Source organism: Desmodus rotundus, chromosome X (genome assembly GCF_022682495.2).
Source record: "Desmodus rotundus isolate HL8 chromosome X, HLdesRot8A.1, whole genome shotgun sequence".
Classification (NCBI taxonomy): domain Eukaryota; kingdom Metazoa; phylum Chordata; class Mammalia; order Chiroptera; family Phyllostomidae; genus Desmodus; species Desmodus rotundus.
This window is the reverse complement of record NC_071400.1, coordinates 81,501,119-81,523,491: the sequence shown is the minus strand read 5'-3', so window position 1 is coordinate 81,523,491 and position 22,373 is coordinate 81,501,119. Positions and strand designations below refer to the sequence as shown.

At 39.3% G+C, this 22,373-nt stretch overlaps 1 protein-coding gene across 6 annotated transcripts in view; it reads right to left on the bottom strand.

Annotated features, from left to right (window-relative positions):
- DMD (dystrophin) overlaps nucleotides 1-22,373 on the bottom strand; it is a 1,965,474-nt gene that overhangs the window by 444,024 nt on the left and 1,499,077 nt on the right. For all 6 annotated transcript variants that reach the window (XM_053917632.1, XM_053917633.2, XM_053917631.1 and 3 more), the window contains one exon: nucleotides 12,892-13,081. In XM_053917632.1, coding sequence (XP_053773607.1) covers nucleotides 12,892-13,081 — 190 coding nt within the window. The remainder of the gene's footprint in view (nucleotides 1-12,891; nucleotides 13,082-22,373) is intronic.

Here is a 22,373-nt window from a genome sequence, read left to right as displayed (position 1 = left end):
AATCCAATTGGATGAAGGCATACGAATCAACCCGAGAAAAGAAATCAGAATCCAGACTTCCTGATCTGGAAAATAAGACATTTTGCACTCTGCGATGACATACTACTTCCAGTAATGTCCCTCTAAAAGTCTTTTAGATCATTTTTTCTTCTGGTATGATTGTGACTCAATAGACATGACAAAATTTACAGTTTTGTCCATTTTTAAATGTATACTTCAGTGGCACTAAGTACTGTATTTTTCGGACTATAAGATGCACCTAGGTTTTAGAGAAGGAAAATAGGGTGAAAAAACCCGCTCCACTGCCGACCCCCCCCCACCAGGTAAGCTACATTCGGACTATAAGACGCACCCCCGTTTTCCTCCCAAATTCGGGGGAGGGGTGCGTGTGTCTTCTAGTCAGAAAATCACAGTACATTTACATTGTTGTATAGCCATCGCCATTATGCATCTCCAGAACTTTCCATCTTCCCCAGCTAAAACTCAGATACCCATTAAACAATAAATCCTCCAGCCCCTGGTAACCATTACTCAATTTGCTGTCTCTACAAATTTGACTATTCTAGGGTATCTCGCATTAGTGGAATTATACAATATTCATCCTTTGACATTGGGCTTATTTCACTCAGCGTAATGTCTTCAAGGTTCATCCATATTAGCTCATGTTTTGATTTGCTGAACCCTTTTATCTGCTTGCTCAAGACAATGGCTAGCCCTTAAACAATGAAGTTCTATCATTTGTCCAGTTTTAATAGATGAAGCCAGGCATAGAGACATGAAATGCATTTTCTGCCTGGTTGAATGTCACTTGAAAAGAAAGAGACATGGAGAGAGTGAATAAGAGAGGGGTGGGGGGAGAGGCACTAAGAGAGTGAGAGGAAAGAGGGATTAAATTTAGAAAAACTAAGACCTCCTTAGGCTACCTTGTGGCTAGATTAGTCGGCACAGCTACGCACGTGAGGCTATTGGCAGGCATCCTCTAAAAATTAAATGGTTCACACTCGCACGGATGAGACTTGATGCCATTAAAATACTTGGGGCAAACAGTAGAGGAAGAAAAGGAGACAGGAAAGTAAAAATATAAGCATCTGTATTGCTATTTGAGAGATGCTTTATTGCACTCAAGATATATTTTCATTCATCAAGTTACTGCGATGAGTATTTGACAGATTTTAAGAACGAAGGGAAGTAATTTATGTTCTGTTGTTGAAGAAAGCTTAAAATTTGTAAAACGTCTGCATACTGCTACATACCCCAGTTTTCACTGGGGGCCAAGGCCAGATAATGCTTCTGACAGAAGGCTTTGATCAAGACTTGAAGCACCAATAGGGGTTAGCCAGGTAGACAAGGAGGGAAAGCGTACCCCGAGCAAAGAGAATATCTTCTCTCGATCACAGTCATACCTGCTTGTTGTTTAATATTCAGTTCAGTGTTTTATACAAGAACCTCTCTGTGCAGTTTTATGACATGGCTTCCAAACACTCTGACACTTTCCCAAGAGAAGGTGAAGTTTATGTCCCGTCTCCTCGAATCTGGGCTCTCCAACTGCATGACCAATAGAATATGACAGAAGCGAAACCATGCTAGTTTCTGGCCCAGGTCTGAAAAAGCTGGCAGCTTCAACTTCTTGTCCCTTGGGATGGTGGCTCTTGGGACCCAGTGATTATGCTGTGAAAAAGCCCAAACTGCCCTGCGAAGAGGCTCACGGGAAGGGAATCTGACAGCCAGCTCCTATCTTCCAGGCATGTGAGGGAGCCCACTTGAATATTCATGTTCCAGCAGCCAGCGGACCTGCCCCAGCTGCCACCACCAAGAGCAGAGGCAAGAAGCCCCAGTGAACCTTGCCCAACTGATAGATTCAAGTGCAAAAACAAGTAACTGTTCTTGTTTTAAGCTGTTACGTTTCTGGCTGGCTTACCAGAATTGCTACCTGATTTTCCCTAGAAGGTCTGCAGGAAGTAGCCCCTCCTCGGGGACACCAAAGGACTCTGCACTAACCTGAATTAATTCTCTCCCTTATCTCATTGGCTAGAGGTCCCGGTCCTCCTCTCCCAAGTCCCACCACTGTCACTTCCTCTTTCGGGCCAAGCACAGCTCTCCTCGACCTTTGGATCTTTACTGTTCTGTAGTAGATTCCACTTCTCAATGGCTGTCCCTGAAAGTCACATGCAGGAATCTGCTCCAAAAAGTATGGTCTTACTATGTGTATACATTGGGTAAATGTAAAAATTTCTTTTAGGTCATGCACAGCAAATGAATTTAGAGTTGTCCCCTCAACCCAATGGTTACATCCGAATAATGACAAGTGTTTGCTACTCTGAAAGAGAAAATGTCTACAGTTTCTCATAGCAGGTAAAAAAAAAAAATGCTATCCATACTTATTTCAGCATTTAAAACTGCAATGTACCACAGTTTTCCAACCATTTGTGAAACTACTGTAAAAACTAAAAATAGGATTTATGGAGTAAATCATTGGGAGGAATGCCTGGGCACGCAGTTCATAAATATCCACATTGGGACTGAGAGAAAAGGGCGGGGGTGAAATGTGGTTGGCTCCTGAGAGCAGGTGAAACGCTGCTTTCAGCAGAGAGTAAGTTTTTCTGTAACTCCCCCCAAATAACATAATTTTAAAAGATGTTGAAGGTGAATAGAAATTAGAGGGGAAAAACGGAAAGCTTTAGAGAATTAAAAAATTACATTTATAATGACTCAGATCATGCGAAGTTATAATAATAGTAATAATACTGAATAATGAACTTGCTAATAGACCTCTCAAGGACAACCACAATGCAGGAGCAAACAAAAGTAATTTCTTGCTTTCTCAGTATCAGGAAATAGACGTTCTTCCTTCTAGACTAATATGATCTCCAGTGGGGAATGATTTATTTTTCTCGCATTCATGAAACTCTCTTTTATAACCAGGTATAATGGCTTCTTTTACCTCTACAGGGAATGCTTGATTTATGCATAGACCTTTGCTCAATAACCTTTCTTCAAAGATTGATGTTGTAAAAATGAAAAAAAAATGTGAACTTTTTGACATTTTATTTTAATGTAATTTAGAAAACCATGTAAACTGCAAATGGACCTCATGTGGAATGAAAATCACATGCTGATAACCTAAATTATTTTGAATACTATTAATCTTAGACTAATACCTGAAATGTTTTATTAGCAGAATTATGAAAGGCACAAGAGAGACACTAAGGAAGTTCATTTTTAAAATAATTTGTAAATACAAGACTGAAGATCCTTTTCTTTGATCCCCCCAATTCACACTTCCTGAATTTTCCAACAGGAAGGGGCATTACCATCCAGCACAGACAGGAATATCTTTTTTTTTTGGCCGAGGAAGTCTTATCTCAAGGACTTCTAACCCTTAAAAAACCTTCGAGTTTGGACAAAGGAAGGAGGAGAAAGTAATGTCAGTTTCTTTGACTGCTTCTGAGATTTAACTTTTCCTGACATTTTCTACTCTTGTTTGGAGAATAAGACCTAAATTACATAGATCTTGTTCAGGTTCTGATGGAGAACAAAGAAAGTTAGTGAATAGTGACAGCCTGTCATTGTCTTCTGCACTAATGCTTTAAGCATGCATTTAAGGCAACTTTATTAACTTATTAACATATCCATAAGCCACTGCTGTGGCTTCCAATATTGGTCAGACTGTTTGAAAAAAAATAAGCTACTTTTACTGACGTGTAGTCTGGGTATCTCAATCAATGTCTGCTGTCTGGTTGAAAGATAGGGGTAGCAAGTCAATTTATTTTGCTCAAGGAGGTTATTACAAAACACAAAATATTTTTAATTTTCAGCCTAGCATGTTTATTTTCAAGAATGAGAGTACTGAAGTTTGTTTATATGTGAAGAGTTTACAAAAGCTTTCAAAACAAGAGTCATTATTGACATTTAAGAACTAAAATCTATTAAAGACTATTCATCTTTTCTTGGGTTGAAAAGTTTTAAAAAATCAGAGTTCTACATCCAAAAACAACAACAACAAAACAAATAAACAATCTAATTTTATATTTAAGGACACTGGAAAAGAACAATAAACAAACCCCAAAGTGAATAGAAGAAAAAAAATAAATATCAGAGTAGAAATTTAAAAAATAGAGTTTAAAAAATACAAAAGATCAGTGAAACCAAGAGAAGGTTCTTTGAAAAGATAAATAAGATTGGCAAACCTTTAATCAGACTCATCAAGAAAAAAAGAGGGAGGACCCAAGTAAATGAAATCAGAAATTAAAGAGGAGCCCTGCCTGGTGTGGCTCAGCGGATTGAGCACCAGCCTGGGAACCAAAGGGTCACCGGTTCCATTCCCAGTCAGGGCACATGCCTGGGTTGTAGGCCAGGTCCCCAGCAGGGGGCATGTGAGAGGGAACCATACACTGATGTTTGTCTCCCTCCCTTTCTCTCTCCCTTTCCCTCTTTCTCAAAATAAATAAGTAAAATCTTTAAAAAAAAAAAGAAATAAAAGAGGAGACATAACAATACAGACCACAGAAATATAAAAGATTGTAAGAAAATATTACAGGAAACTACATGCCAACAAGCTGGACAATACAGACAAAATGGACAGATTCCTAGGAACACACAATCTTCCAAAACTAAATCAAGAAGAATGAGAGAATTTGAATGAACTGATAACAACAAGTGAAACTGTAGGAATAATTCAAAAACTCTCAGCCAACAAAAGTCCTGGCCCAAATGGCTTTACCAAACATTCAAAGAAGAAAAAAAACCTATCCTTCTCACCCTGTTCTACAAAATTCAAGAGGGAAGACTCTCAAGCTCACTTTACGAGGCCAGCATCATACTAATTCCAACACTAGATAAAGGCACTACAAAGAAAGAAAATTATAGACCAATGTCCCTGATGAACAGAGATGTTAAAATCCTCAACCAAAATATTAGCAAACTTGATCCAGCAATACATTAAAAAGATCATACGCCATGATCAAGTGGGATTTATTCCGGGGATGCAAGATTAATACAATATCCAGAAATCAATAAACATGATATAATACATTAAAAAATGAAAGATAAGAATCACACAATCAGATCAAAAGATGCAGAAAAAGCCCTTGATAAAATGCAGTACTTATTTATGATAAAAATTCTCAACAAAGCGGGAACAGAGAGAACATACCTCAACATAATAATGGCCATATATAACAACCTACAGCTAACATCATACTCAACAGCCAAAAACTAAAAGCATTTCCCTTAAGACTGGGAACAAGACAGGGATGTCTGTTTTCACCACTCTTAATTCAACATGGTACTGGAAATCCTAGCCACAGCAATCAGACAACAGGAAATGAAAGCCCTCCAAATTGAAAAGAAAAAGGTTAAACAGTCATCAATTCCAGATGGCATGACCCTGTACATAGAGAGCCCTAGAGACTCCAACAAAAAACTGCTAGAACTGTTAAATGAATTCAGCAAAGAATCAGGATACAAAATAAATATCCAGAAATCACTTGCATTTTTATTTACCAAAAATGAACTCTCCGAAAGAGAAACTAGGAGAAATCCCATTTACAATTGCACCAAAAAATATATACCTAGGAATAAATTTAACCAAAGATGCAAAAGACCTACACTTGGAAAATTATAAGATACCAAAGAAAGAACTGAAAGAAGATACAAATAAGTGGAAGCATATGCCATTGTCATGGCCAAGAAGAATTAACATCATTAAAATGTTCATGTTATCCAAAGCAATCTACAGATTCAACCCAATGTCTATCACAATACCAATGGCATATTTCCCAGAACAAGAACACATTTTCCAAAATTTTTTATAGACCCACAAAAGACCCCACATAGCCACAGAAATCTTGAGGAAAAAAAGAACAAAGTTGGAAGAACCATGCTACCTGCTACCACACTGTGCTGCAAGTGCACAGTAACCACCACAGCAGGGCGCTGGCACAAAAGCAGACACATAGGTCAATGGAGCAGAGAAGGGAGTCCAGAAATAAACCCACACCTTCGCAGTCAATACATAGTTGACAAAAGAGGCAACAACATACGCACAATGGGTTAAAGAGAGTCTGTTCAAGAAATGGTGTTGAAAACATTGGATGGATACATGCAAACATATGAAACTAGACCACCTCCTTACACAATGTACAAGAATAAACTGGAAATGGATTAAAGACTTAAATGTTAAACTCAAAAGCATAAAAACTCTAGAAGAAAACAGAGGCGGTAAAATCTCAAACGTTTCTCGTGGCAATACTGTTTCTGATATACCACCTTGGGCCAGGGATTGAAAACAAAAAATAAAAAATGGGACTGCATCAAACGCAAGTGTTTGCACAGCAACGGGAACCATCAATAAAATGAAAAGACAACCCACTGAATGGAAGAACATATTCGCCAATACATCGGATAAGGGGTTAACATCCAAAATTTATAAAGAACTCATAAAACTCAATAAAACTCAATAAAACCACAAAAAATCCAATTTAAAAATGGGCAAAGAACCAGAAATAACTTTCTAACTATTATTCCTGGACAGGTCTAAATCCTAATTCATTCTCCTCACAGTTACCAGAGTGGTTTTTCAATAACGTAAGTCTGGTTATTCCATTTCCTTAAAACGATGCTGACTTCTCATAGACTACATATACAGCCCAAACTCTGATTAAAGATAGGTGGCAAGAGAGAGGGAAAGACAGCTTATAGATACTGAGCCCGTTGAGTCCAACACTGTGCCCCTCTGGTGGGCATTTTACATGTTATCCTATTCCTTACTCCTCCCCAAACCCTGTGAAGTGCTGTGTTCACTGCATAGAAGAACGTAGCTGAGACCTAGCGGTTAGCCAACAAGTGGTACAGTAAGTGGTCTTTCTGCCTGCAAGGCTCATATTCTCTCTATCATACCACGCTGCCTTTCTGCATCATTTACCCTAGCTGATCTTTCGAAGCTCAGCCATAGAGAACTTTCAGATTCCCAAACTACCATACTGTCCAGGGCTTTGGCCATGCTGTTTCCTTTGCCAAAAATTCTGTTTTGAACTCTGTGTACCTAGCAAACCCCTCACATTCTTCTGACTTTCTTTGAACAGAGGTTCTCCATCTTGGCTGCACATAAGAATCATAGGCCAGATATGTTGTGATCAGTCCAGCTGGGATCTCTGTGTTTGGAACCCAGAGATCAGCATTTTTAAAACAGATTTTACTGAATTAATTAATTTTTTAGAGAAAGGGGAAGGGAGGAAGAAAGAGAGGGGAGAAACATTGATGTGAGAGAGAAACATTGATCAGTTGCCTTCTGCACACGCCCTGACTGGGGACCAAACTTGCGACCCAGGCACGTGCCCTGACCGGGAATTGAACCGGTGGCGACCTTTTGCTTTGTGGAACAATGCCCAACTAACTGAGCCACGCCAGTCAGGCCAGATATCGGCATTTAAAAAGCTCCTGCAATGTATAAGCAAGACTGAAAAACAGAGTTCTAGGTGAGTTTCCTGGTCTCTCTGGCAGGCTTATCTTAATAACCATCTTCTGTTTTTATGAGACCCTGTCAAGCCCTTTACTATAATACTCAGCATGTCTATCTTCACCTCTGGAATATGAGCGCCCCAAAGGCAGAAATCATGTTTGAATACAGTGTCTCTTGAATATATTTTACATAGTGATCCAGTAGGTACATGCGCACGCACACATGCACACGTATATACAAGCAATTGAAAACAGAGGTTCACAAAATAATGCTAATTCTTAATTTTATTTCTTTTTATTTAAAAAATGTGGTTTGACATTCATTGCACTGATCACACAGCTAGCCCTTTGTCTGAACTGCGATGGAAAGGCATCTCTCTAATCACGTCTGCGTTGCTAGTCCTAGCATCGTGCTAGGCACCTGACAGATGCTTCACGAAGATACGATGAATTAAAGTTCTTTGGGAAATAACATATAAAAGAGTTTCAAATATCTAAAATAGTAGGCAGTCATCACCAGGCAAAATAAAAATATTAACTTTCATATTCTTCATTTATCAAAGTATACAGATTTAAAAATACATATAAAACTCAATTCAGTTTATAGCAACAGAAAAGAATATGCAAGGGGTTTCCTTTTCTTAGAGTTAGGAGTCCTCAGAGTACCTCTCTATTCTCAGATGCCACAAGAAACGTGATAATTCCATTTATTCACCATATTAACTGTGTTACTAAGATTGCATTCTTCTTTCTTCCTCTGGAATTATCCAGTGGGCCAAGATTTTTGTAAGAAACACTGAAGAAGCTACTTCCTCAATCTCAATAATGTCTGAGAAACCTAAGATATCTTAATTTGCAGGTGTACTCTGTTCTACAATTCAAAACTTCTTAAGCTTGCATCTCTGAATAGGTCTTGTTTCCTAGAAGAGGATTTTTATAATGAGAAAGAGGGTTGGGAGGACCCGTGGGTAAAACAAATGCAATCAGAGGAGGGAGTGAGTTGAGAGATACGACTTGAGCCATGAACAGGGGAAGGAATGTCAAGTATTAATGGCTCCACAGTTTCTCTTGCTGAGAAAAAAATCCTAACTATGCCATGTTTATGGCCATCTCTCCCACTACATACCACACCCACAAACCTTCTCTTTAAGCTGTTATTACACTTATCTCTTAGGGGTGCTTGGAGAACAAGTTAAGATTGGTGAAACTCACGGAACATTAGCAAAGATGCAGAGTCTTCCCGTTTTCAGTCAGTTACCCATGGTTTTACGGCCAAGCTTGGGACCGTGACCATCTCTATCAATTCTCCGAGGCCCAGAGCTAGGAATGTTTTGGACCCGGGAAGAACGTGATTCAATTATGAATATAGTTCTTCATTTTAAGGCTACATTTTCAATTAAAAAAATCTCACACTATCACCTCTTGACTCTAGATAGTTGGTACTTTATAAAAATATACTGGCTTTAAAATTCCAGTTAAAGAAATAACAATACTTATAAGAAATCCTTCATTAGCCTCAAGTACCAGGACAGCTATTATGGCCTTGCTTTTAGTAAGGAAAGTCACTAACATTTTTTTTTTTTCTGATTCAAGGAAGAAATTTTAAAGGCTTTCAGAGTGGAATTAATGAGGTTAATTCCAGTAAGGAAGCATATGCTTCATAAAACATGAATGCTTCCAGAACCCATGGATTGTAATTATGGCTGGGAGAAATAAATACCCTATGGAGTGGATGATAAACAATAGCGAGAGTCAGGTAGTCTAGCGAGAGCTGGAGTCTCCATATATAGAACGGCTGATTGACAGTCACAGGCAAACACATATTTTGTGAAGGTTTTCACTGCCTGTCTCCATTTAGTAGCGTTCATATAAAAGTCAAACGCCACTGCTTGTGGGTGAACAGATATATCAGGGTCTGCTGGGAGAGCTCTTGCTCTGGCAGGCATGTGGAGTAGCCTTTTTTAATACGTAAGAGCTGCTCTTGCTGTACAATAGTCCCCTCTTATATTCCAAGACCTCCAGTGGACGCCTGAAACACGGTTAGTACCAATCCCTATATACACTGTGTTTTTTTTCCTATACATACACATGTACAATAAAGTTTAACTTATGAGATTAGCCACGGTAAGAGATGACCACCAATAACTAATGATAAAATAGAACAATTATAACAATAGACTAGAATAAAAGTTATGTGGATGTGGTCTCTCTCAAAACATCTTATTGTATGGTACTCAACTTTTCACTCAAAGGAAGCACTTGACGGCTTTTCTTTGGCATATCGGAATTGCCACCATCACTACTGTTGTGCTTTGGGGCCATTATTAAATAAAATAAGGGTGACTTGAACGGAAGCACTGTGACACTGCGACAGTCTGATGATCTAGCGGGCTACTAAGTAACTAATGTGTGGAATGTTCACATTCCGGGCGGGATGGAACGGGATGGCGTGCGATTTCACTATGCTACTCAGATCGGCACACAATAAAACTTATGATTTGTTTATTTCTGGAATTTTCCATTTAATAATTTTGGACCATGGCTGACTGCAGGTAACTGTGAATAAAGGGGGCTACTGTACAGCATGAGTCAAACAATGAATATAATGGTACCAACTTCTGCAAATGAAGTATAAAGGCAAACCATTAACACATTTTTCCTTTCCACATATCACAGAAAATTCCTTTTGTTCGAAATTTAAAAATCGAGTGGAATTGCCAGGCAGTGAAAGACAAATACCAAATGATCTCACCTATAAGTGGAACCTAATCAACAAAACAAACAAGCAAGCATAATAGAACCAGAGACAGTGAACTGAAGAACAATCTGACAGTAACCAGAGGGGAGGTGGGAGGGGATAATGAGGGAAAAGGGGGGAGGGTTTTCAGGAACATGTATAAAGGACCCATGGACGTCACCAAAGGTGGGTAGGATCAAGGGCGGGAAGTGGGGATGGCTGGGGTGGGGGGTGTAGGGGGTAGTTGGAGAGAACTGTACTTGAACAACAGTAGAAAAATGTGAAAAAAACCAAAAAAAAAAAAATTAAAAAATCGTCTTCAGAGGAGAAAAAAGCAAATGCTTCCATTTAGTTGCAATACAGAAATTGCATGTAATCTCCTAAGATACATGGTTTTATTTACTTTCAAAATTGGCATTTCCATTAGTTGCTTGTAAACCCCAGTATCTTGATTCAATTCCATCCATTGAAATGTGCCATTAACAATAATGAATAGTTTCAGTACATGAGAGTTTTTACCATGATACCTCCAAATATTTCATCAAAAGACCATTACTGAGCCATCTACCTTAGAAATCAGAGCTGGCTATAAATGCCATTCCTATTCATAAAATGTACTTTCAACCTGAGGCAACCGGAATTCACAGAAAACACAATATTAACTAAGAAGGAATGAGAAAATTTTCTCTGTGTTTAAATGATGTTGAAGTCTTAGTCCTACGTTAGAAAGGGAAAAACTGTATGTTGAAGATTTTCAGGGACTCTAAGGAAGTTTTATACAGTTTTTAAGAATAAATACGTTTTTATGAGTAATACAGCATAAGCCTAGAATGCTTCCTCAGCATCATTTCCAACAGTATTTAAAAGAGAGATCAGCGCTCGGCCGGGTAGCTCAGTTGGTTAGGGCGTCATCCTGATACACCAAGGTTGTGCGTTCTGTCCCCGGTCAGGCCACATGCAAGAATGAACCAGTGAATACATAAATAAGTGGAGCGACAGGTCGATGTTTCTCTCTCTCTCTCTCTCTCCCAAATCAATCAGTAAATTTTTTTTAAAAATTAAAAAGATCAGAAATCTAAACAAAATGTACTTTATCCTCTATTCTTTCAATGTAGGAAAAACAAGGCAATTTTTTTTTCTTTCATGATTCAGAATCTTTGCAGTTTCTCAAGATTAAGAGTTATAAATGAATTTTCATTGCAGAGTACTGAAGATATAAATATGAAATATATAGGAGATAGATGGATGTAGCTTTGCTCTGAACCAGACTTAATCACTCACTTAAGGGCTATTTTATTAAAGTCCTATTATAAAGTTATTTTGAGTTGCCACAATTACTTTTTATTTCTAAAGTAATCTGCTAAAAAATTCCACTTCAAGTTTTACTTTTTACCATAGCTGATGAGAACATGTGTGAGTCTATATAGTATTTACTAAAATTTTAGGGTGGCCTTATGGGCATTTACAAGGAGAAAATATTATTGATGAAATTTCGTAAGTCAAATCAATTCCAGCAGCACGTTTTCTAACCATTCAGGTAAGAGCGACCAAAAAGGTGTAACTTTGCATTGCTTTTACACTGTCAAGCCACGGGAGATACCCGCAAAGACAAATGAGGCATCGTTCTAGCAAACTGCCTCCAAATGATGAGACCAACCCAATACATACTGTGGAGGGGCAAGCAGAGTCTGAGGAGAATGATAAGACAAGAAGAAATTCAGGAAGGTATACATTGCCGCCATCATCTACTCTATGCACCAGGGCAGCGAGGTAGATCAAACATCATTTCAAAACAGAAAAACAACAACAAGGAGGAGAGGAGAAAAGCCTTTGCTTATGATGATTTGATTTTGGAATTATTTTTCAACCCAGGGTGCGCAATCACTCTTCTTATGATTTCAAAATACGAAACAAAGAAACAAATGAAGTTAATCCAAAAAACTGATCGTGTTATTCTAACACTCCAAATTTTATTTGTGATAGTAGTAAAATTCTAATATCAAGCCAGAAAACCCAACTACACATAAAACGACCCCATAATAGTTCAGGAAAACCCTACCAGGTACTGAGAATAAACTTGAACTGTAAAATATGATTCTCACCAAGACTTCATTTAGCACAGCTGCCCTCGGCTTCTGGTTTCAGTGTTGCTGCATATGAAATTTTATAGCAATAATTTCTGTTTCTAGGAAAAACAATCGTCTGAAAATTGCATTATCATTAACTATGACAAATTTAGTCATGTCATTTTTTACTTTCACAGATCATGTTAGGAAGAAAGCTCCAAAATGCCAGATTAGCATTTCAAAACGTATTTGAAAGTAATGAAGGGAAACTGATTCAGTTAGCAACGCTAAATAAAATAGACAATTCATACAGATGCTTTCCCTGTAAAATGTTAAATAAACACTCAACAATGGCAACTTTTTCTATTCAATAAACCAATCCCTAATTTCTTCCTCTCGGCAAAGTTTCTGTCTGACCAAAGCTCTAGCTCCTGGTTAAAGGCATGCACTATTTAGAAGATCCGCAGTTAAAAAAGATAATAAATGAGTTGTCCCTCTCCCTCTGCCGCTCTCCTTCTTGCCCAAGTGCTTAAAGAAATCAGGCCATCTTTTGTCCCCCGCGTACCAATCACAAGGACAAATGCTGAGGCTTGTTGGAGTGGATTCACAAGAGCGCTACAGTAGACTTACTTGCCATTGTTTCATCAGCTCTCTTACTCCCTTGGAATCTTCTAGGAGCCTTTCTTTATGGGTGGCATCCTGCAGGACGTTGGCAGTGGTTTCAGCTTCTGTAAGCCACGCAAGAAACTTCTCCAGGTCCAGGGGGAACTGTTGTAGCAATCTGTAAGTTTCTTCCAAAGCAGCCTCTCGATCATTCACTCTGCAAAGGAACAAATGCGCAGATGCAATTCTCAAATATCTGGTGCACCCGGAGAACCCCATGAAAAGAGCAAGGCTAAAGGGACTAAATTGTATCTATGAACAAAGAGGTGAGCTGTTGGTAAAGCTCCTGTTAAAAGCAACAACTAAAATAGCAGATATATGTATATATACACACACATGTGCACATACACACACACACACACACACACACTTTTGATATATACATATGTATATTTGGACTTTGGAAAGTTTATTTTATTTTATTTTTTGAAAGTTTATTTTAATATACTACAAAACTTTAAGCTAATCTTTATATGTAAAACTCTAAAAATCCCTATACCATGCTGATCTTTGATATCACTTGAGGCAGGAAACCAGGATTGGATAGGCAAGAAGAAGTCAAGAAAATGTAAAACTAGAATAGAAAGGTGAATGCTGGAAGACAAAAAAAGAAGGGGATTGGAGGGCAAAGGAGGACAAAATGATTAACAAGTAGAAAAATAGAAAAAGTCTTTTATAAAAACCATTGTGCAGAATATTAGTTTGCGGAACACCCGCTGTTGTGTTCCAACAGCTGTAACTATAGTGTTAGCTTTCTATTGCGTTACCTGCCTGTCATACAACTGAGATTGTTTTCCAAAAGGAAATTTTATGTGTATTGAAAATAGTAGAGCCAACAAACCCCAGACAGAGCTGGGTTCGAATCCCGATATTTCCTACCAACTATGTGATAGGGCAAGTTACTGAACCTCTCTGATTTCTTAAATTCTCATCTGTAATACACATTGCTGTCACGAGAATGAAAATGCAATAATGTCTGTAGAGCCTCACGCATTATATAGTTACACATTACAGTTATTCAAAATGTTAGTTCCCGCCGACCACATCCCATAGTCTCACTTCCTCTTTCATGAGTGGTGAACCAAGCTCCCTAATGACACACAAAAAAATCTAAAATACTATTCGTATTTCCTGACAATATATATAATACATGTACTGTGGATACGCACACATGCCTGCAGTAAACATCTACATGATAATACCTTGGGAGGGAAAGTAGCCTTAGGCGGTAACAGTCCCATCTAAAAAGATTCAGGTAAATTTTGTCTGCAATGAGGAAATTAGTACTCTTGTTTAAATGCGGTATTTGCCTTCGATTACTACATAAACACTTTCTGGGATAAAACATAAGCTAAAAATGGATTTAAAAAAATTGGAACACTTGAATATGATACACACTGCTTGTTAAGAAGTGATTGTCAATAATTATGCAAAATTGCAATTTATTTCAGCAGCAACTGTATCATGGGATGTGCAAACCCGGCAATAAACAACTCCTGCCGTGCCAGCGGCAGCGAAGCCCCCGGAAGAGCTCTTTATTCATCACGGCTGAGGTTTTTGCTGAGCATACAGTCTTCTACAGTGTCGTTTCGGTGCTCGTACTGGAGAAAAATCTTCTGTCTGCATTAACTGGTGGAGGGTAGAATAGGTTTATGAGGATGCAGCTACTGGGAAAAAGGAAGCATTTCACTAAGCTACTTATCAACTCCTAAATAAACTTTAATACCGCACAGCTGAAAGGTGGCTTGGCGTTCTGGTTAGGGAAACCAGTTAAACCTCGCAGTAGCTCCAGGGCTACCCCGGACGGCTGGCTCCCTGCTTCTCCAGTTCTCAGGCATACTACCAATGCAGGGAGAAAGATCCAAAGGGCTGTTTATGTATCTTTTAATTTAGTGTTATTTAAAAATGCAGAAACACGGCGACAGCACCAGGACTCATGTTGCCATCATACAGGTGTAACTGCTGACTTTGGAGCGTTTCTGGCTACAAAAGCAGCAATTTCGTCCAGTTCAACCTAATATTCTAGGTTGGCTCGCGCATTAGCAATCACGAAGACTTACTTCACCTCCAGCCTCAGATTTGGGATAGAAATTTTCACCCAAGATAAAAGGACAACATGAACTTTTCTCGTGGCAGAGTGAAGCTTATGGAATGAGACCCCGTGCGTTTTAGTATCAGCTTCGTCTTCCTAATGAGCAGCGCTTGACGCATCGTCGCTCCTGTCCTTAAACTTGAAACACCACTTACCCTCTGCTTTCAGAGAAAGTAACCAGTAAATAACTTTGAGTTATTTGTAAAAGCCAATGCACATAAATCACATGAAAGGGTTCCACCGAGACAATGCGATTTCCAGCCAAATCCTACCAGTGAGTTTGCTGCTTTGTAAATTGGATCCTTAGGGAAGAACACTAACTCTTTCAGGACAGTGAGGCACCATTTTCCTAAACGACACCCTTGTGGTCTGAAATACTGACAACATCAGGCTGAATATTTTCTAATTTGGAAAATACATTAAAAAAATTCAATGGTGGCAACAGCAGAAAATCTCTTCAAATGAGCTCCTTTACAGGCCTCTTTGATCAGAGGGGAGATTGTTTCTCCCTGCTTGTGTGGGAGTTTTAAGGCTCCATCCTTTCTCCTGAGCCCAATCTATGCACACAGAATTCCTAAATTTGAATTGTGCCAAGTCTAGACTAGAAATGAGGCAAGGGTCCTTGGACGCCATATTTGTGCATTCGAAATAGCTCTGAAAGTACCTCATAGTTTTTAATTTTCTGGAACCATAAGGCTTTCAATGGCTTATGTGGTAAATAAAAATGTAGAAATTATGACAATCATAAAGGAATAAAAAATTGGCTTAGAACAACACTAAAGAGGAGATCTTAAACATGGATTATTTTGTAAATTCCTCTATCTAGAATATCAAATTATAGACTCTGGAAAAAATTTGGCTGAATGTTAAAAGTAACAATGAGTAGACATTAGAAATAGTAATGATGCTTTACAAGTATATTCTACTCTATTTGTTAAGTAGTTTTTATATAACAAATTTTAATTCTCAGCTATTACAGCTTTATAATGTACAAACATAGCTGAGAATTTGATGGAGTATGGAAGGGGATGGTGACATCAAAAGGTTTTCTCGCCCTGGCTGGTGTGACTCAGTGGGTTGAGTGCTGTCCTGCAAAGCAAAATATCGCCAGTTCGATTCCCAGTCAGGGCACATGCCTGGGTTGCAGGCAGGGTTCCCAGTCTGGGCATGTGCGAGAGGAGACTACTCAATCTTTATGTCACACGTCAATGTGTCTCTCCCTCCCTTCCCTTCTCTCTAAAAATAAATAAATAAAGTCTTTTTTTAAAAAAAGGTTTTCTTTCTATTCAGAAGGGCACCACTTAGCATTCTCAGCATGTAAACACGGGCATTGTGGCGCAGAACAAGGCCCACAGACCAGCAGCGTGTGCACCATCTGAGAACTGACTAGACGTGCAGATTCTCAAGCCCTACCCTAGTCCTACTCAGCCAGAAACTCTGAGTGCGGGCTCCAGCACGCAGGGTTTCAGTAAGCCTTCCAGGGAACTCTGATATACGGGTATGCTACAGCTGGAGAATTGGTGCCACTGGAGACTGGACTTGAACTACTGGTGCAGCGGACGCTGCGCTGGGCTGCCCACCTCCTCTTCAGGACTGAGATATGTTTTGCACTAATTTCGGGGAACGTTGTTGGAGGTAGGTTGTAGCCAATGACTGGTTAATGTGTGGGTTATAAAATGCTAGTCCTGTTGCTCCAAGTCAGGGCAATTCTGGAGGGGAAGGCATAGCAGGGGAAGGGAGGGGAGGGTTGATTGATGTTGTGGCTATAACTGCATTGAAGCTCAGCTTTCCCTTCTGCCCTATTCTGGTTCCTTCCCTTTCTTCCCCTCATAGGTGTTAATCCTCACAGCACTCTCCAATAAAATTCCTGCATCTTAATTGCTTCCTTAGAACCTGGTTTTTTAGGAACTGACCTGCTGAATTGTCACACTATTAAGGCTTTAAAAACTATACTTGCCTAAGATATGTATATGGATGAATATACGAGGTCTGTCCAGAAGGTATACAGCCATGTAATATGAAAAAGAGACATTTATTGAAGAAGATACAAAATACAGGACACACTGTACATAGGACAATGACGCCTCAGTCCCCTTCCCAGTAGGCACCTTGGGACCTCACACAGTTCCCCTAACTACCATCAGCTGCCCCATCGTATTTCCCTGAATCATCTGAATAGTTTCCACAGAGAAATGCTCAAGCTTAATGCAAAAGTTGATGCATATTTGTTGCTCTACTCGCTCAGTCATTCTGAATGTGATGGCCACACAGTACACATGCTCACTCAGCGGCATCTACCGACCCCACTGACTAGTACAGTGAAGTCGTCATTGTTCACACATGCGCATTCCAGTCCACTCTCCTTGGCTGTCAGGTTACATCCGTGTCACGCAAACCATTCTTGTTAGATTAACAATGGCTGGACTTTTTCCAGACGGACCTTGTACAACTACTTGCACAGACAGTGGTCTCAAAAGGGGAGAGGATGGAGGATTCTCACACTCTGCAATGAGCCTGAAGAGCTACTGCACTCCTGGATGTTCTTTAAGGAGATCTATAGGCAATGGAGAGTTGCATTCGTACCAGTTAGAAGTAGGAATCCACTGGAGGGGCAAAATGCAGGAGCGATAAAGCTTACTACAACCCTGCAGCTACCCAAGGAGGTGCCCATCCAGTGACAACTCCACATAAGGGGAAAGAACCACAGAAGGGATGTCTTCAGCATCTCAATTTTCCTTTGAAGAACTGATCATCAATGAGGCGATCAGATGAGTAGTACCCAGACATGTCACTAGACATTCACATTCGTGCGTGTGTGCATGCACACATATTATAGTATCCGTGAATAGATCTCTAAGACTCCAGATTTTCTATTAAGTTGACTATCATCAACTTCTTTTGGATCAACCTAATACATAAAATGCGAAGGAGAAAGGGAAATTTACTACTTCCCAGGGTAAAACTGAAAAGCTTAATTAATGCGTAGATAATATTCCACTACGAGACACAGAGATGAACAATACTTTATCAGTGCATTATTTTGCAGGATTATATATATTCTATATTACATATATATAGAATCAAACAGAAATAAACACGTTGAATATTTACATTTTTTTATTGTTGTTCAGTTACAGTTGTCTGCATTTTCTCCTGAATATTTTTAAGGGAAAAAGGCTTGATTTGATATAGAAGGCTAGTTTGCTCAGCTGTTTCTGTGGCAAATTGGGAAACTTCACATCACGCAGTCTTGTAAATAACACTGTCATCCGGGCCCTGGTATTGTCATGGGCTAACCAAATAAAATACTCTGAATCTTTCTTTCCTGGCTTATTTGCATTGTAACCACTATCATTTCCTATGATATTGTTAGGGGATGGATGACAGGGTGACCATTTTTCCCCCTTTTTTGTTTGTTAAATATGAGATCAGACATAAGGAGCACCTGAGCAGCACCTGGACTTAGGAACAAAAGGTTTCTAGTGATGTCAACCAGCAGTCCGAGACGCCCTGTGAACCTGAAGTTCAAATTCTCTGTAACCATAACAGTCTGTACTAATTTGCGAGTAGAGAAATTACACTTTGATTCTTTGGTAAATAACTTGATATTGTATTTGATTACCTATGGCTATACGGCAGTTAGTAGGACGGATCTAGCAATTCTATTAGTAATTTGCAGGGATTAGAAGCAAGAATCTGAGCAAGATCCTTCACTAATGCTTTGGCTAAAGTTCCCTTTCTGAAACAACTTGGAGACTGTGGCTTTGATGCCGGGTGGTACCCGGGGAGGCTAAAGGGAGGCCTCAACCCAATCTAGGTCCTTGTCACTGAAAAAGAAGGGATTCAAGAGAGTGACAGAAAGCTTTAGCAAAGCCCAGTAAATTTATTGAAGTGATAGAATGTGCACAAGAAGTGAGAGCGGGCAAGTCAGAGAACTAGACACAGCACCGATGGGGTCTGGGTGGAAGGTTTTTATTAAATACAGTTGTGGGGCTGGGGATAGGGTGGTCCTCTGCTTCTGAGCTGGTGGGGTGACTGCCTCTGTGGCTTGTCCTTGTCTCTCCTCTCTAGATAGTGATTTCTTTTTGGTCCTCCCATTACAGAAAATTGGGGAGGGGAGGCTGGGGCGCAGGGGTCAGTGAAGGTCACGCCTGTGAGGTTCCAGCCAGGACAGAAAAGGGGAGGGGTAGAGCTTGAGGCCTTCGTTCACTGTTCTGACTTTCCTGCCTCAGGTTTATCTGTGCTGGGCAACATGTCCTTGGAAATATGAGTATGGAAGGGTCGTGCCAATGAGAGGATGGTTCTCTTTCTTCCTCTGTTATGGAACTGTAATGTCTGAAATATACTCTGTTCTTCTAATTGACCCAGGGTGAGAGACACAGGCTTGAGGTTGGAGCACAGAAGATAAATTTTAAAAGCTAACAGCCATATAGCTCTTTAAGTGTTTTAAATCATATTCGGGACTTCCTCTGTCGTCATTTCACAAGGTATTCCCATTTGGTTCTACCTACAATGTGCGTCTCGTTTTCCTTGCACCCTTCCAGTAGGAGATTTCACTCGTTCCCAATGGCTTCAGCCTCTACACAGGTTATCTTTCAGTCTGCACCTCATTCTTATTTCCGCACATTCACCAGCATCTGAGCATCCAGCATCATTCATTGAGTCATCCCTGCATCTTTTCCATATGTATTAGGTGCCAGGATCTAAGCTTGGTGACAGAGACACAAAAGCAAATGAGGCATGGACTTCAGCACTGAACATACTTAAGTCTGGTGGAGGAGACAGATAGGTGAACATTTCATTACAGTTATGATGTGATCAGGACTATAATTCATGTGGTTTCATGCAGCACGCTGTGTTCATGAACTTCGATCTCAGTTTGCCTCATATGTGATAAATCTACGTTTAAACACTTTTTGGCCTTTCCCTATCAAAGGAAATGGAGACAATCTAACTAGGCTTTAGCTCAAAACACACTGCAGGATGATCATTAAAAGGCTGCTGAATTGAACTGCTTTTCATACAAATAAGAAACCTTTTGGACACATGGTCCAGGTTATCATGGGGTTCATTTTGCTGTTGGTGGGACTGATTCTGAGAGAACTCTAGTGACTTTCTCAGGGTGCCACACAAGTTAAGTGGCAGAATTGGGATTACTGCCCGAATCCTGCCTCCTAGAAAAGGAATTTCCTAACTTTGAAAATAGATATTGGTGTCCGCTCCTTTTTGATATATTCATTGTACTAAGAGGAAGAAAAAAAAGTGCAGGGGAGGTTATGCCACTGAATCCTGGTCTTCATTTCGGACCACAAATTTACCTGTTTGTTACTTTACCATAAGCAGCGTCTTTGAAACACCTAAAACCCTGTACACAAGGAAACACAGGCTTGCAAAAAACAGTCTCCCACCCTAACTACTGCAGGAAGATCTAGCTGGCCCTCACTTCAAAATAAAAAAATCCATTTTCAACGCAAATTTGCTGCTTTGCTGTTCACCGACATATGAATTAACGAGATTTTCATCCCTTCTTCTTGAGATCTGGTACTAAATTACTCAAACTCTCCAGAGTTAATTGGAAACCATGACCTAAATGTTCCCAAAGTATTGCTGATTAGTTCTCAGAAAACTCATTCCCATCTCTCGTCACCCTAGACAACACAGGATGACTTTTTACCATGTACAGAAGCGACACACCTGCACGAAAAATAGATTAGTCCCCTAAAGATAAACCACAGCTTTGAAACTATTTGTTTAAAGTGCCTTCAATGATACAGACATTTTGGTCAAAAAAATTGATCACCTAGACTTACCGTTAGATAGTAAGAGAGTACAGGCATTATCAGTCATGTAAGGAATTTAAAAAATACACATCCTGTCTCTTTCACTTTTTTTTCTTTTTTACTCTAGAAACATTTTTAAAATTGAGATTTGCACCATATATCATTAGGGAAACAACCATAATTAAATACTTTCCCTAAAACCATGAAGATGTTTCTGAAAATAAAATATTAGGAGATAGCAGTAAAAAAATACTATTATTTGTATTACTCATTTCCTTTGATTTGTGTTTCTGTCCTATGTCACTGAGAAAAATTAGATGATAAAAGAAAGGTACAAAATATTATGTACATGGGAAATATTCAAGAGATATATATGAGGTCTGTTTGGAAAAAGTCCAGCCATTGTGAATATGAGAACGGTTTGAATGACATTGATGTAATCTGGGAGCCAAGGAGAGTGGACTGGAATGCGCATGCGTGAACAATGATGAGTTCACTGTACTAGTCAGTGGGGGCGGGAGATGCTGTTGAGTAAGTGTACTGTGTGGCTGTCATTGCATTAAAAGTAACTGAGTGAGTAGAGCAATGAATCTGTGTCCAAAACTCTGCAGAAACTATTGGAATGATTCAGAAAGCAGCAGCTATGGGCAACTGGTGACTGGAGGTTCATGAAAACAACGTGCCTGCTCATGCACCATGTCTTGTGCAGTTTTTTGGCCAAACATCAAATCATCCCAGTGACTCAGTGCCCCTACATCCTAGGCGCCCTGTGACTTCTGGCTTTTCCCAAATTTCAAATCACCTTCGAAAGGGAAGGGATTTCAGACCATTAATGAGATTTAGGAAAATACAATGGGGCAGCTAGTGGTGATTAGGAGAACTGTGTGAGGTCCCAAGGTGCGCACTGTGAAGAGGACTGAGGCATCATTGTCCTATGTACAAAGTTTCTTGTATCTCATTATCTTCTTCAATACATGTTTCTATTTTTTATAGTACATGGCTGGGTACCTTCTGGACAGATCTCATATATTCCCAAATTGGATTGTTAACAAAGAGATTACTCTCCTTTAATCTAAGATGTGTATTTTATATTTTCTACTGATACAATACCTAAAGTTTTGCATTGTTAAACTGGGGAAGTTTAAAAACAATGTTGGAAGTAAGTGATTACATTTGGCTTGATTTATACACGGAGACTCAAATTACTATTCTGGATACTTAGACATTTGTAAAAAAAAATTTTAGAAAAATGCAGTTACGCCACCTTCTACATAAATAAGACTTAGTTATGGGTTGGGCTTATAGTTAGACATAATTTCTAAATAAGTTCTCAGTGATTTGTATAATGTGAGTGTTTAAATTGGTTTTGGTCACTTGCAGTGTTAATCTCTACAAAAGATGTTTCCTAATGTTGATAAGCTAGACTGAGTAGCTTTCTTGTCTCTGAAAGGATGTATGGAAAATTAGTATAGAAACCAAATGAAAAGACGAACTAGGATCATTGTTTGAGTGTCTCATAAGACTGTGTAAACAAATATGCATTCCATCCTCAGTAAGTCAGAGAAAAACAGAACAGT